This window comes from Apus apus, chromosome 1 (assembly GCF_020740795.1).
Source record: "Apus apus isolate bApuApu2 chromosome 1, bApuApu2.pri.cur, whole genome shotgun sequence".
Taxonomy (NCBI): Eukaryota; Metazoa; Chordata; class Aves; order Apodiformes; family Apodidae; genus Apus; species Apus apus.
Genome location: NC_067282.1, coordinates 204,053,679 through 204,069,946, shown reverse-complemented (window position 1 = coordinate 204,069,946; position 16,268 = coordinate 204,053,679). Strand labels below are relative to the sequence as shown.

Here is a 16,268-nt window from a genome sequence, read left to right as displayed (position 1 = left end):
CTGACCTCCAGGCAGAGCCTGATGATCCAGCCGAGGTTTCACCCATAATTCACAGAAACATGTTTCTCTTATCCCATTAAAGTGGTCAAAAGAAGATCTGTCTGCTTCTGAAAGCTGACCAAAATGAGTTTGAAGCCGGTGGTGTTTACAGTGCTTCTCCCAGACCATCCCTCTGACTGCAGAAGATGAGCAACATGGTCTTGAAATGATGGCTGCTGTTGTCCATAGAAGAGCTACCTTGAGCTCAGAGCTGTCCCTTACAAGTTGGCAGCAACAGCTTTGTGGCAAAGCTCAAATTGTCTTCCCTTGAGTCTCCAACACGTTGGTTGGACTTTGTAGAAGTGATTCATGTAACAGATGAGTTGCTACTACGTATAAATGAATTGAAGACTTAAACTAAGATGACTTTGTGCTTTTGTAGTAAAAAAAAATAATATATTTATTTTTTTTTACTAGCCAGATATATGCAGCCATATACATTAATATTGGAGTCTCCTTTAACCCATGGACAGGCATCCAAGGCTCAAGCTGATCCTAGTTTGCTTGGGGGCTGATACAGTTCCCTGTATGTGGCTTTTGCTATGTAGAAGTGGTCCATTGTTTAAGAATTAATTCCATACCAGCCACCAACAATAGGAGTTTTAAATCCTTTAGGGATGTGCTATTCCTAGTGCTGCAGCTTGTACCTGATGCCACTGGGAGAGGGGTTTCCTCAACTTGGGCATCATCCCTGGCAGCAGCAATACCCATTCCTATGTGCCTGAAAGGCAGAACATTCCAACTTGCCCTCATCATATGTCATTTGTGAGGGGGGTGGGGGGGAGAGATGAGTCTTCTCCCCTTGGTACCTTAGGGAGAAGGTAATTTATCATGTATAATAGTGACAAGGATAAGACTGAGAAGGAAAGTTGTAAATAGGAATAATTTAGATAAGGCATCTTGTCATCAGCAGGAGACATAAATAGAGCTGTGCATTTACACATGCATCTCTAAGATGGAGAACATTTGTATTAGAGACTGTACTACAATTACATGCAGATTAGATGCTCGGCTGAATAGCTGTAAGAACTTGGAATAGATTTGTCCTTTTCACAAAGGTTTTCATTTTCTTTGTCAGCTCTGAGTGTTAACAAATTAGAGATCAATGTTCTACCAGGGCAGAGAAGTGAAGCGAAGCGTATCTTGGGAGAAACTTTAGAGACATTAGTAGTTGCAGTTAAAGGTATTAGTGGTGCTTGAAAAACAGAATTGGAAGTTCAAAAGAAAAGGTCAAAGAATATCCTGTTTTCTCCATTTTTTTGATAACTGAGTTAAGTCCTTCACCCCACTTGCTGCACACTGAACGTACACCCTTTGACAAACGTGTCATGAAATCAAACAAATGAAGTTGGGAAGTGAATTGTCTTCTGGCAGAATATTTGCTAGGATGCAGCGTGTGTTTCTTCATCCCTTTGTTTCAGTAAGTCACAGTGCTGCCTCTTTCTCTGGCATCTTCAGGACAATATTGGGTTCCTATTTGCCTTTTCATCCTTTGTAGCAGCAGGCATGTGGTGACAGGGAAGTCTGAAGGACTCAAGTTGTGCCAGGGGAGGTTTAGATTGGATGTTAGGAAGAATTTCTTCACCAGAAGGGTTATCAGGCATTGGAACAGGCTGCCCAGGGCAGTGGAGGAGTTACCATCCCTGGAGGGGTTTGAGAGTCCTATAGACCTTGTAATTAGGGATATGGTTTAGTTAAGGGCTTGCCAGTGTTAGGTTGACAGTTGGACTTGGTGACCTTTAAAGTATTTCCTAACCGAGGTAACTCTGTGATTCTGTGAAGTCCTCTCTACACTCTCCAGCGGTTCAGATATCTATTCAGAGAGGTACTCTGGTCTGGATCTAATTTCTTGCAGGATGTAAAGGGCAAGAGAGAGGGAATTGCACTGGAATTTCAGCAAACTCCACCAAAATCCTGAAAGTCTGTCTTAGCCTTAACTTCCTTATCATCCGGATGTCCTCTGCAGGTTTAGTCCAGGGTCCAAGATGGTTTCCTTAGCTGTTTTTGAATTCTGGGGCTTCTCTTTCATTTTTTCTTCTCTGCCCATGCCTTGCAGCTACATTTTTCCCTCCACGTGAAAAGTTCCCCCCTGCTATAAAAGCATGTCCCCTGATTTGTCCGTGTGTTTTTTGTCTATTTCTGAGTTACCCTGAACATCCTTGTTATGTGGTTGGCATCTCTCACTGAGGGGTCTCTTGGGTCCTTGTCTGGAGGTTATACTTGACCATCCAATACCCCTTGATCAGATTAAAGTGAAACGACACTCAAGGTCTGTAATGGAATTAGGTTTAGTTAAAACTATAGAAGGAATATGAATACTTCAGTTATCAGGCTGCACGATCATAAAGGCTGACATTTAGATCACAAGAGTACAACACAGATCTGTTTAAGCTGCACAACCTGAAAAAAAATCGTGGTTAGGCCTTGTGTTACCTCATGATTTTAGGAAGAGAGAGAGAGAGTAGGAAAAGAAAAGTTTAGAGAGAGATGGATAATAGAAAGTCACCAGTCCTGGATCCAGCATTGGGCCAGCCAACGGGGGAGAGTTGGTGTCAGGGAGGCTCCCCAAGCCCACCATTGCAGCCCCATGTTTTATAGGCCTAGTTTCCTTGTTTCATGAAGATGAGGAAGCGTGACAGAGTCATAAGACTGAGCAGCAGGAGTGGGCCTCCTCCCCCCCCCCCAGCCCTTGATCATTGTCCTTATCTCAATCACTGTACATGCAGCCCCCAGGCCATCTTGTCTCCATCCCCTCAGGCAGGCCTTTTGGGATGCAAACAAGACTGTTCCAGAGGTTACAATGGGATTTCCAATTCCAGCAAGTACAGGTCCTGAGGACTGGTCCCTCACACATGGAAAAACCCCAACCAGAGCAGGAGTCCTAAGCTGTGTGTAGGTTCCCCACTTGAGGAGCTGGACAACTTCAGTTTCATCTCTGGAGTTGAAAAATGCAGCAGTTGGCTGAATAGTGCAGCTGGGCCAGGTGAGAGAAGTCAGCACTTGTATAAAAAATAACTTATCTAAAAAATTGAGCACAGGCCTGATCTGATGACATTTCAGAATAAATTACTTAATTCATGGATCATTTTAATGGCATTTGTGGCAGAATAAAGATGCAGTATGACTCGAGAATCTGTATGAAGTTATACGCTTGGTTTTCCATGGCTTATTACAATCAATTCAGAGACAAATAGAGGTTCTTAATTCAAATAAAGATGCCATAAAAATGGTCATATATTTATAAACCTGTAATTTAGTACAATTTGGAACTGAGATGTATGCCCACTACAGTAGGTAGTCTTATTTTCTTTTCGTTATTTCTCCTTCCCCAGTTCTTCTTTTTCCTCACTTGTTGCCTGCAGTGGCAGCTTCACAAATCAAGCATAAGTGGATATTTTAGCACTATTTTTGTAATAGTTAATCTAGCCTTGTTCCTTATAATCTACATGGTCTGTTTTATAGTTTGCTTAACCATGGGGTACCCAAAACATGCTCCTGTCTGGGTTTCCTTTGCACAAGTGCTGTCCTAGGTCTCTTTGGACAGAGGTGCCTGTGCCTGGCTGCTTGTCCCTACAGGAAGGGGGACTGTGGCAGTCTTGGGGATGAATTCAACTCTTTGAAGTAACTTTATAGGCTTAGAGTTATTCCTTCCTTCTGTCTTTGGAAATCTTCTCTTTTAAGGCTTTACAGATCCCAGGCTGCATGTCAACAGGATGAATAAAACAAAATGCTTCGTATTATCCACAAATGGGTTTGTAAAAAATACTGAGATGAAATGGCCAGAAGTTCAATTAAGGGATAAAATAAAGCTTAACTTCAGCAGAAACGGATTAGAAAGAGGCAAAGAAAACTTTCCAATTTACCATTCAGGGAACATGATAATCTTTGCCTGCCGATGCTTTGAGTCCTTCCGTGGGGGAGGATGACAAGGAAAAAGAAGTCTTTAAATTAAAAACTCTCCTCTGTTTCTGAAAGGTGCCAAACAGCCCAAGCTCTTCGTTCCTTTGGTGGGTGGAGCAGGTGCTGAGCTGCTCTGAAGTCAAGCTGTGCTCATTTTTGTCTTTCACAGCACTAGCTGGAAGCAAAGGCCAGATTTGTCTCTTTTGTATGGAAGTCACACGACTTTTTCTTTGTCAAATAAACTGTTCACTACATAACTATTAAATTAAAAAAAAGGGGAAAAAAACTCAAATAGGTTGCATGAATGTTACTCTCATATGGAATCTGTTAAGAGCTTTAAGAGCCAAAGGTCTTAAAAGAGAAATTTCAATGCCAAGAAGTAGTCATGGTGTGTCTGCAGTAAAAACAGCTTTAGCACGTTTATAATAAAATAGTGCATATAGGTGATGTGTCTTTAGTGAAATTAAATGAGGGATCTCAAGTTCTCCTGGTCCTTGTGGTAACCTTTTATCAGCTTGGATGACACAAGATCTTTCAGAACTTTGTCTGGCTGAAAATCTGAAAGTTTTCAGCAGAGAGTAAAACATGCAATTTCTGCTTTGAGGTCCCACATGGAGACAAAAGAGCTGACCTGAGGTTCTGTGGGAATTTATTTTCTTCCACAGACCTTGGAAATCAGATCTGTCTAGCAAAATAATTCTTCTCCTATTCCTCCACAATATTTTCTTGAAGGAGCTTCTGATCCAACTTTTGCCTGGGGAAGATTATTTTTGGGCCAAACTTTTGCCAGTGGTCAGATCTCATTTTTTCTCTCCCTGAATTCCAGCATTATTTATGCTTGATATGGCTCTGTGCATTTATCAGGGGAAACTGAGTGGATTTTAAATGAAAATACAAGTCCTCTTTTCTGTAGCTTCTCTTTCACAATGCCAAGCCTACGCTTCCCTCTGTTCCCTTCTTTGAAGGTAGCTCTTAAAAAAGCTCTTCTTCCCCAGGAATGACAAATCCCAGCCTTTCATTTCAAAGAAGGGATACTGAGTAAAAAACATAGAAATTAAATCTAACTCAATTTGGTTGCATCCTCTGTGTTATCTTTGGGTCATAAACACTTCAGTAAGTAACTTAACACGTAGTGGCCCTTTTCAGGTCAATTAAGACTTAAAGTCACACGTGAAATTAGTCACTTGACTAAATGTTACTGTGTTTTTGGAGGTTTTTTCAACAAGGCTCCTCTGAGTGGCTTCCTGCCTGTATGGTAACTAATACGAGGTTACAATATATTAAAAAAAATAACAAAAATCTATTGAATAGGTAATTGTGGAACTGCATTTTAAGAATATTCATTAAGGAACCTAAATTTGAGGAGAGTTTGGGTACTTTTCAGGTTCTGGTTTTTGTCATTCATGGGAAAGTGTGCCCAAGCTTCTCTTACTCCAGGTCAGCAGGACCATTGATACTGCTATAAAAATGTTCACACATTTATTACAAGTCATCTCCCTCTTTTGGCTCGGATTTCTATTATCTTACTAAAACCTTTGGCCATGCAGATCCAGGTGTGTAAGTAGAGAACAGTGTTTCCTACAGTGTATTTATCTGCTTGATGCTGCCCAAGTGTTAGTGAAGGTTGAGGGTCACTTGCTTCATGAGAACTGTCACTGTTGTATTCTTTAAATACATGTTGGCCAATGCAAGCCCAGAGGTCCAGAAGAACAGCCCAAGTACAGTGTACTGTACCAGTGTGCTCATGGCAGGGGGATTGGAACCTGATGATCTTTAAGGTCCCTTCCAACCTTAACTGTTCTATGATTCTATTATAATGTCACAAGGCTAGGAGGGACGGGAGACTTAAGCAGAGGACATCAGAGGCACAGTCTGGAAGAGCAGACTGTTGGAAGAATAAGCTGTCTGGATTGAGGGAACAGAGCAGAGGGATTGATAGCTATTTGGATTATCAGCATCTGTAAGAGAGCTTGGCTAGCAGAAGTCAGTCCTGCCCTATTGCTTTAGTTGTTTGGATAGAACAAGGCTGTGCTGAAGACCTGAAGTACTGTAAGTTTCCAGGTGATACAGGCTTGCTGTCATGATTTTATGTCATGGCATTTCTTCAATTTGGTGGATTATTTTTTTTTTCCCTATTCCATCTAGAGGGACTTTTTACTAGAGCTTGTAGTGAGAGGATGAGGGGTAATGGAGTAAAACTGGAAGAGTTTTGGGTGAGACATTAAGAGGAAAATCTTCACTATGACCCTGGCCCAGGTTGCCCAGGGAAGCTGTGGCTGCCCCATCCCTGGCAGTGTTGAAGGGCAGGTTGGATGGGGCTTGGAGCAGCCTGGAGTGGTGGGAGGTGTCCCTGCCCATGCAGGAGGGTTGGATCTAGATGATCTTCAAGTTCCTTTCCAATCCAAACCAGACTGGAATTCTGTGAACTTTTAGATATACTTATTAATTAATTTTACTTTTTAAGCTTTCTCTGCTGAAAGAATAGCCAAGTGCTAAAATAAAGTACTTGGAAGTTGGAAAATGTCAGCATAGAAGGCAGTGGGCTTCTTCAGGTGACATGAACCCCTACCATCTTGTCATACCTGCCCCGGGTGTTCCCCCATATGACCCTACTTAGCGTGCATGGCATCCATCTCATAGCATTGCAATTTTGACAAAATTACTAGTTTCTAACAGGCCTTTGTTAGCATTTGCATGCTATTAAATGGAATTTAATTCTCTACTTCTTGTGGAAGGTAATTAAGGCTATAGTTCTTTATGCATGAAAAAAGCTTGGTGACTAATGATCACAAGTACCTTTTGTGCTCTGTAAGAGGTAGGTAAGGATGTCTTGGAATCCTTTGCTTTTTCTGGCATTTTGTGTTGGAAATAGCATTCTCACGTAGTGGTTATGTCTGTGTTCAGCTGTTCACATGTGGCCTGGCTGAGTTCACCTCTGCTGATGGTCATGGTGCAGTCTGGGGACAGATTTTGGTCATTGTATGTGCTGGAGGATCACCCAGCATCATCATGTGCCTGTTTATCCCACATGGGTGCTATTAATACTTGCCAGAGTCCCGAGCTGGGTGAATATTTGGGTTGGTCCAGTGCATTAATTTTTATTGTAAAAGTGGACAGTGTTTCTTCAGTCAAGCAGATTAAAAGTGAGGAGGATGCACACAAGTGGGTTTATTTCCTCCCAACATTAGCAGCTTTAAAGTTAATCACTGATTTAAAGTTAATCACTGATTTTGAGATAGTTATTAAAGCCCTCACTAACTTTTCAGTGATAGAGTAAATCATGTCACTCTGACTCTGTGAGGTGAGTGGGATGCCGGCCAGCAACCACCATGGTTGTGGAGCACACCTCAGCCATCAGTTTAGACTAGATACTTGACTTTGTAGAAGCTAAGGCTTAGTCATCAAGAACCTGAACTGCTTCTTTATTTTGATACTTGAAGTCAAGCAACATGCCCACGTTGTGCAAGAGCTCCCTAACAGGTACAGAAATAGCATCTTCTGCATAATGGGGGACGATGATTAATTGCTAGAACCCTGACACACTTCTCTTTCCTTTTGGAAGTTCCCAGTGTCTTTCACAAAACCCTTCTTACAGTTTCATGCTTCTTGCAACAAAGGAAGACCGTAAAGGTCTAGAGAAATCCATCTGTTTGTCATACAGTAACAGTGAAGGCTGAAGAGGGGAAGATGTTCTGTAACTCTAAGTAAAGACTGTTTTATACCTCATGTGCCCAAGGCAACCTGAATCAAAGAGCCAAGGGAACTTGGCTGTAGTATTTGCCACTGGTTTAGTGGCTTATTTATTTTAAAGAATTCAAGAATACATGTGAGTGTATATATCTTGTGATAAACATACCTGAGCTTTGTATGTTCACGCACACGGTGCTTGATGCAGACTGGTAAGTGATGTTACATTTCTATTCCTTTCCCTCACTCTTCCCCACCCGTGCACAGTTTGAAGTTGTAGAATCATAGAAGCATTTTGGGAAGGTAACAGCTCTATTTGGAGAATCATGTTTGGGGAGAAAATGGCTCTATTTGGAATATCTGCTGGAACTTGTGAAGATCCACAGATCCACAGAGCTGCCCTCTGCTTTGCCACTGCTCCTAACCTGAGATTGGGACAGTAGCTTTTTTTCCTCCACTTTGAGTTGAACAGGCCATGAATATGCAGATTATATATACAGCATAAATCCTTACATGTATTTATCTAGATACTGAGGAAATTACCTAACAATGCTATGCTATAGCAGCTATAGCACCTTTTTTTTTTTTTTCTGTGTTTAGAGAAATGAGGAGGACTTCCAAAATGAAACTTCATCTCTGGATTATAGAGAATATCTCTCTAAAAGAGAACCTCAATGAGTTTCAAGGGAAGATCTGATCCAAGAAACACAGCGTGCTTTATCTAAGATAGCAGACGATTTCTAGATAGCTTGAGTCTTCTGTGGGATTAAAACTTGTCAGCATATATAGCAGCTCAGTTGATCACTTGAACTGCAATTAAAAAGTAGAACAAGTACACCCAGAATATTGTTTTTGTGTCACAAATGCTCCTTCATGCTCGAAAATGATAAAAAATTGCAATCGATCCTTACAACTGTTGTGTTCATCTTTATTGATCAGGCTAAAGAAAGATAAATCGCAGCCCAAATAAGATTATAGTAAATGTTAGCATGGTAGGGGACTGTGGGATGATAGAGAGCTATTCATCATCTCCCATGGTGACCTGTCCACACTCACTCCAGAGTCAGTCTGCTGTCTAATCGCATCCCTATTGATTTCATCTCCGTCCGAGGAACCTGGATGTGACTGTCATTGGGCAGCTGAGATTGCTGAATGCAACGGGGGTCACTGGTGTGAGGAGGATTTCATTTTCATTTTCTTACTGGCCAACGATGATTTATGAAAAAGTAAATGACCCCAAGTCACATGCCTGGAAACCTTGATTCCAGTACAAATGAATTATTAGGTCTGAATCTCAGCAGGAGTGCAGCAGCCCCCCGTGCTCTCTGTGATCTGTGCACGACCTTTGGCTGCTGTTGTTGTTACACAATTTGTTATAATTTGTGGTAAAATATTAGGCTTGCAATACAATTTTACCTGTGTACAGAGTTGGTGGTATTTTTTTGGTGAATTCTCTGCATTTCAAGATGATCATTTACAAAGAACCTTGGGAAACAAGGTCTTCAAATTGGAAGGAAAAATGTTTTTTCCTTTATTTTTTTAATATTTTCCTGCGGCTTTTGGTGTTTCCATCAAGTGATTTTGCTGTTGTGGGCTGTTTTCCCTGCAGTCCTCATAATTTGGCAGGGATAAATGTTGCTCAGGACATGTTTACTAACCCAGTGATCAAGGAAACTGTGTCATCTTTGCCTTTTACAAAAGAGTCATCTCTCTAGTTACAGAGGGGTTTAATTTTTTTTTTTCCCCCTAATGGTGTTTTAGACATATTGTTTTTTCATACATCAATGTCTTAAATTAAAAACAAATAATGCAAACCACAAAAAAAGCAACTGCTTACTTCAGCCAAAATAAAACTGGAATGACACTTTCCAGGGGCTGAGTTGTGCCCTTCATGGATGTTAAATGTTTTAAAGCTGCAAAATCAATGTTGTGGCGTGAATCACCTGAAACCAGGATATTCATAGGTAGGTTGTTAAAAGTCAGGATTGAAGATGGTTCTCCTGTAATCGTGCAGTGTGTGGCTGTCAGAGTTTTGTTGCCATCTTAACGTGACTCCCTGGGATGCCAGGTGACTCAGGAGCTGCCAAGCTATGGAAGAGTTCTTGCAAGGGCCAACAAAAACTTTCTGCCTCTCCACGACCTGTTTGTCCCACCACTCAGAGAAAAATGGCTTTAGAGAACTTTTGAACTGCTTTAACTTTTCTTTTTTCCTCCAACTGTGAAGCCAGGTGCCTTAGTTATTACATCTTAAGTCCAACTGTGCAAAGACTATAAAAACCTCTTTAAAAATACCAAGTATATATTATCTAGACATGAAGCATCACAACATTACAGTGATTTGTCTTTGAATATCCTACATCCCACTGAGAAACTTTGCCATTTTCAAGTAGAGAAAAGTTCTATTGCTTGATGATTCAATCTTCTCTTGCCTGCATTCTGGAAATTAATGATTTGGTGGAGCAGAGTGAAAGGCATTCCTGGGTTTAGAGGAGATGAAAATATGTTCCCAATTTGCCTGATTTGAAAAAAATTAAAATTAGCAACTGATTGAAGCAACCTGGAAGTTTGGAGTATCAAAATAACTCACTGCAAGAGGTGTTATCAAGGCAAGGAACAAGAGATGCTCAAGCCATAGTTAATTTATTGTGCAACTTTGGAAGTTTGACTGAATAATCACCTGCAAACTAGATGGGGGTCTATGTGTGAGTAACACAAACAAGGATGTGCAAAAAAGTAAGGATTCAGTATTTTGTGTTGTGTTTTATTTTTTTCCTAATGGTGATGCTTCAAAGGCTCCAGCAGCACCTACTGCTAAAGATGTGATTCTTAGCCCACATCTCCTCAAGTTTCCCTCCTTGAGAGCCATCTCTTTTGCATAACCTTCCAGAACCAAGAGAACATACTTACTTAAGAAAAAGATATATATAAAAAAAAAAGCAATCTCTGAAACTTTGCAGAATACTTGCTTGGAGGGTTAGCTTTTGGGTGTTCTTCAGCAACTTAAATGGATAAAATAGCTATATTAAATTTGTTTACTAGATTATTAGCATGCATATAAATGATATTATATGAAATCTCTATGATTTTTTTTCTTTCTTTCAATTATCCAGAGTGCCCAGTTCTACAAAGTTACCACGGAGCAATACCAAAAAGCTGCTGATGAAGTGTCATCTCGGTTCAAGTAAGTCCTTCCTCCTTTCATTTTTGAGCCTGGCAGCTAGCTGAGCTCTTACCCACATTAAATGCACAATAATTCCCCTTCCCCCATCCTAGATTTTATCAGCTGCTTATTGACATAAGAGAATTTTGAAGAATTTGGAAGCCACTGCACAGTAACTATTAAGCTTCATGGAAATGGGCTGTGTACGTTAGTCATGTGCTAATTAATATCTTAGATTTGATAAGAGGCATGAAATATTTTAAGAATATATTCCTTCACAGTTTTTCTCTAAAGGAGCACCAAAAATGTAATTCCAGCTTTGCATTACAATAGTATTCATCCTGTGTATGCATGATGTGAAAGGATTTAAATTAGCAACTTCACTTTGGCCTTAACAGTGAAGGTCAAATTAAATAATTTTTATAAGTCCTGAAGATGGTTGAATGAAGATACAATAATTGATGGATCAAAGTGACTCTGACCCTTAGCCTTGGACTCTTCCCTTTCTGCTGGTTCATCCATTAGGCAGAATGTTTCATTTATCATTTTTGTAAAGATACAGAGAACTTTTTACAACCTTCTAGTCTCAGCAGTAACTGAGAAATGCTGGATAAAATGAATTATTCTGTGACAGTTTTTAGGTTTCTGGAGGGATTTTCTTTTGGATTTGCTTTTGGTTTTTGAGGAAAAAAAAAGAGAAAAGGTGTTTTTGCTCTGCTGATCGTGATATAAAGTGCTTAACTGTAAGATAAAAATCATTTTATATCTTAATGTCATGAGTTGTTAAATATTCTGTAGTATAAATATAAAGTCTTTGTGCTGGTCAGTGGTGCAGAGTTTACTGAGGACTGAATTAATCTGTCCTCAAACAAGAGGGACAAAGTGACCATTGACTGCAGGAGTGATGTAAGCATAATTTGGAGGGTTCCAAATGATGTATGGGAAGTCTGCTATGTTGTTCAGTGTCATGTTTTTCATCTGTGATAAGATTCTCACCAAGGGGGTAACTGTCCTTCCTCTGTTACAGTGTGGGGTATTTTCAGGTTTTGAAATGTAGTTATTGCCTAATTAACTTTCCCTATTCCAAGCCAAGCTTTTGTTGTGATTGGAAGTAATAGTCGATGGCTCTGGGTGGTTATTGTGGCCAGAGGTGGGAAATGGCTTTGGGTTAGATGTCCTCCTCCTAATATACAAATGATTTCCTAAGTAAATCAAATGCTTTGGGGTTCCTTTTTGCAAAAATGGAACTGGTGGATCCAGCAGAGGCCAATCCTTATCTTCTAAGAATTTTAAGGCAACCACTTTGAAGGATGTTTTAATCTACCTGCAGAAAGCAAAGAGGATTTAGAGAGGGAATCAGAGATTCCTAACACTTGATGAGAATGGTCATTTCTTGTTTTTCTAGAGACTAAAGTTATCAATAGAAATTGCCTGTTTGACTGGTCTTTCAGTCAAACTGGTGTGCTGCTTTTGCACTTCAAATTGCCACCAAGATTATTTGGAGCTTTTTGATTAGTGGATCCAATTTTGGTCCCATTACCTTTAAAAACCAAAAAGAAAACCTTAGGAAAAGAAAAAAGTACCTGAAGTATGTGCATAAATTGCAGTGGGTTTGATAAAGTGCATGAAATATCAACATGACTTGATAATTTCCTTTTTTTTTCCTTATATAAGATCCTTTTAAATGCCATGTTTTTTTTAGGGAAGGTTTATACTCAGTAGGTTTAAACTCATTGCCTTTGTATGTAAATTGACTGATAAATTATGAATGATGTAGTGAAACCTAAAGATGATGCTCTTTTGGTGTCATCAGGCACTTCTCATGTTCACTTTAATTGCATATGAGGATTGAGAACAGAGTTTCAAGCAGTGGTGTTTAAAGAGCTTGTTTAATTGGCTGTAGAAGAAGAATTAAATAAGGTTGAACTGCTAAATTTTGCTAATGCATAAACCAATGTGCTGCATGTCAGTGTGATCTCAGGTTCTAAGTGTGAGATTAATAGATCTAATTGTGGTATCATTACAAAATAGTCTCCCTTTATTTTAAACATGTCTAGAATTAGTTAAGTTTTATTGAGATAACTTGCATTTTTTCAACTCTTGGAGCTACATCTCTTTCAAGAGCCAGGAGGAGTGGATAATTGCTTAAATATTTCCTGGATTTTCCTTTTCCTTCCTCCATTTAGACCCTGAAATTACATCAGCTGTGGCTTCATCAGTCTTTAGGGATAATTCACCCCATTTAAAAGGAAAAACCAAATATCCTGTAAAGACTTGAATCAGAGAACTGGCAGGTCTTCTGTACTTTGTCTGCAGTCTTTATTGATGCCTGCTTATTACCTTCTCCAGCCCTGCCTGGATCAGACTGATATTCCAAACGTTCACGATAAATGTTTTATCTCTGCGAGGTCCTGATTCACATTGATCAAATTCTGAATTATCAAATGGTTCATCTCTTTAAGACACTAATTCCCATTGATCAAATCCTAAATGACCAGGTTCAGTCAGTTCCTGCAGTACACAAATTGCATTAAAGCAACATTACTAGAGCATGCTGCATTTTCTAATGTAGGAGTTACGTTACCCACAGTTACATTATAACCAGAATGATTATATTATGAAGATGTCTCTGTTATAATGAGAAGTTTACACAAGAATAAAAGAATGCAATGTTACAGGAAGAGCCAGGCTTTGGGCAAAGAGCTGAACTTTAGCTAATCAAATTGTACATTTGTATTGTGGGTTTTTCTCCTTAATTTGAAGGGCTGGTAACTGGAGATTTGGCAGCTGCAGTGGTGACATTTTATTCCCCTGTGGTATCAAGAGCCAAGTAACATCTTGATTATTCGTTTAGGAATAGAGTAAGCAGATAGGGCAAATTCAGCCTAAAATAAATGTTTTTACTTTATCTTCTGTGGGTTTTGATTCCATTTGGTAGATAACTTCATAGCTGTGCTCTAGTGCTTTTTCTGAAATACTTTGCCATTCCTCTTCTGCTTCACTGCTTTCTTGTAGACAACATGGAGTTGCTTCTTTTTGCTGGTTTCTTGGCAAAAACATAGTCCCCAGCCAGACTGTTAGGAAATCCAGGTCCTCTTTGGTGATCAAGCAGGATCACAGAACAGTAGGGGTTGGAAGGGACCTCTGAAAATCATCTAGTCCAACCCCCCTGCTAGAGCAGGATCCCCTAGAGCAGATCACACAGGAACATGTCCAGGTGGGTTTTGAATGTCTCGAGGGATGGAGACTCCACAGCCTCTCTGGGCAGCCTGTTGCAGTGCTCTGTCACCCTCACAGTACGGGAGTTTTTCTTTCTTTAGCTTAAACCTCCTGTTTACCAGTTTGTGACCTTTACCCCTTGTCCTGTCACTGGACACCACTGAAAATAGTCTGGTCCCATCCTCCTGACACCCGTTTGTTTATTTTTAAGTGTTGATGAGATCCGTTCTCAGTCTCCTTCTCCAGCTGAACATCCCCAGCTCTCAGCCATTTCTCACAGGGCAGATGCTCCATTCCCAGTCATCTTTGTGGCCCTGTGCTAGACCCTTTCCAGTAGTTCCTTGCCCTTCATGAACTGGGGAGCCCAGAATTGGATGCAGTATTCTAGATGTGGCCTCACCAGGGCAGAGCAGAGGGGAGGGATGACCTCTTTTGACCTGCTGGCCACATTCTTCTTGATGCACCCCAGGATGCCATTGGCCTTCTTGGCCACCAGGGCACATTGTTGGCTCATGGTCAGCATGTTGTCCACCAGGAATCCGAGGTCCTTTTTCCTGGAGCTGCTCTCCAGCAGGCCAGCCCCCAGTCTCCCCACCCAACTCTCCAGCCTGTCCAGGTCATGGTGGATGGCAGCACAGCCCTCTGGTGTGTCAGCCACTCTTCCCAGTTTTGTGTCGTTATCAAACTTGCTGAGGTGACACTGTCCCTTCATCCAGGTCATTGATGTAGGTATTGACCAGGGCTGGACCCAGTACCCACCCCAGCTGTTCCCTTTGTTTTCTGCTGCCCAGGTGATGTTTGTACAAAGCAAAGCAAGGGTGAGGTTTTCCCTGGTATGTGTGTCACTTTAGTGTCACTGCCAAAATCCTGTGTCTGCAACAAAGCCAAATTCTGGATCTTGAGCATCACAGTGTTTGGTTTTTGATAGACTCATGGATGAAATTATCCAGCACTGACAGTTTTAATCACTGAAGACTCTTTGCATCGCCTGGATGCTTGGATGTTGATTCTGAATTAGACTTTGATGCCTTTATTCCCCTACTGTGATACTTCTGATCATGAACCTTGCCATCAGGAGGAATGCCCCTCAGGAGCTGGAGGAGCTCGTTTCATTAAACACAGAGAGGTTTGGGATTTGCTCAGGCTGCTTTGCATGGTGTGATCTTCACGCATTTAAAATGTTCTAAAAACAGTTTTTAAAACAGTGTTACAAACCAAATCAATACATTTCACATGATCCTTGATCATTTCCAGTGCTCTGATCACTGATGGAAGTGAGGGCTCTGTGATGGCCCTGCAACAGGCTATTACAGCCTTGAAAATATGTTCAGCAGAGGGTTTAATTCAGGATAGAGTGAATGGGAATAAATGGCAAAAACATCAATATTATCTCTTCCTTTAATGGGTGGCTGCTACATAATGAAGCTTGGTTTATAGTGTTTACTGAAAATAAAATCTAAAGCAGTTGTGTTTGGTTATCTGTAAATACATAGAAACATGAAGAGCACTTGCCTTACATTTAACCAACACTCTTTTTAACTGGGAAGTAAAGCTGAGAAGGTTGGTGATGAGGCCATGTTAAATGAATAACAGTGACACTTTGATTGTCAAGTATAATTTGCCCGCAAAGCAGTGATGCAGGTTTTCTGGATGTTGATAAAAAAACCAAACCACAGCAACAAAACCAACCAAACAAAAAACCAACCAAACAAAAGAAGCCCCAAACAACAAACAAAACCCAAACAAACTAAAAAAACCCACCAAACAGTATAGAGAGAAAATTTTTAATGGCAACGTTGGACTTAGACCAGGGAAGTGTGGGTTTATTTCACTGTTCCCATTACCCTTCTGATGTTGGGCTCATATGGTGACTTTTAAGGGACTCTTCTGTTCTACCTGTTAATTAGGAACATTGATAGTTCCTTAATGCTAATATCTTCAGTGCTCACATACTACTGTAACGTAGAAATCCATGTTGGAGATATCCAGGCAAACAGTTTCTGTTTTATCTTGATTTGTGCAGATTTCCTCATGAGAACCTTTCAGTTTTCTAGCAATTTCTTTTGCTACTTTCATTACCACATGCTGCTTTGGAAGGCTGAAATTGTAAGTACAGGTAACAACTTATCTGTGAAATACTACATAGTATTTTTCCAGTAACAAAACAGAAAGCTGTTTAGAAGTCCTTGGACAGAGCCTGCAGGCTTGTCACCTTCTGGTTGACCTCCCTTGGCTCCCCCAAAGACAGTGGGCTCTAAATAGA

General features: G+C 40.5%; 1 protein-coding gene across 2 annotated transcripts in view; it reads left to right on the top strand.

Moving 5' to 3' along the window:
* The window catches only part of CHCHD3 (coiled-coil-helix-coiled-coil-helix domain containing 3), a 168,195-nt gene that overhangs the window by 123,820 nt on the left and 28,107 nt on the right, over positions 1-16,268 (top strand). For both annotated transcript variants that reach the window (XM_051612738.1, XM_051612728.1), the window contains exon 6: positions 10,737-10,807. In XM_051612738.1, the coding sequence (XP_051468698.1) occupies positions 10,737-10,807 (71 nt within the window). The remainder of the gene's footprint in view (positions 1-10,736; positions 10,808-16,268) is intronic.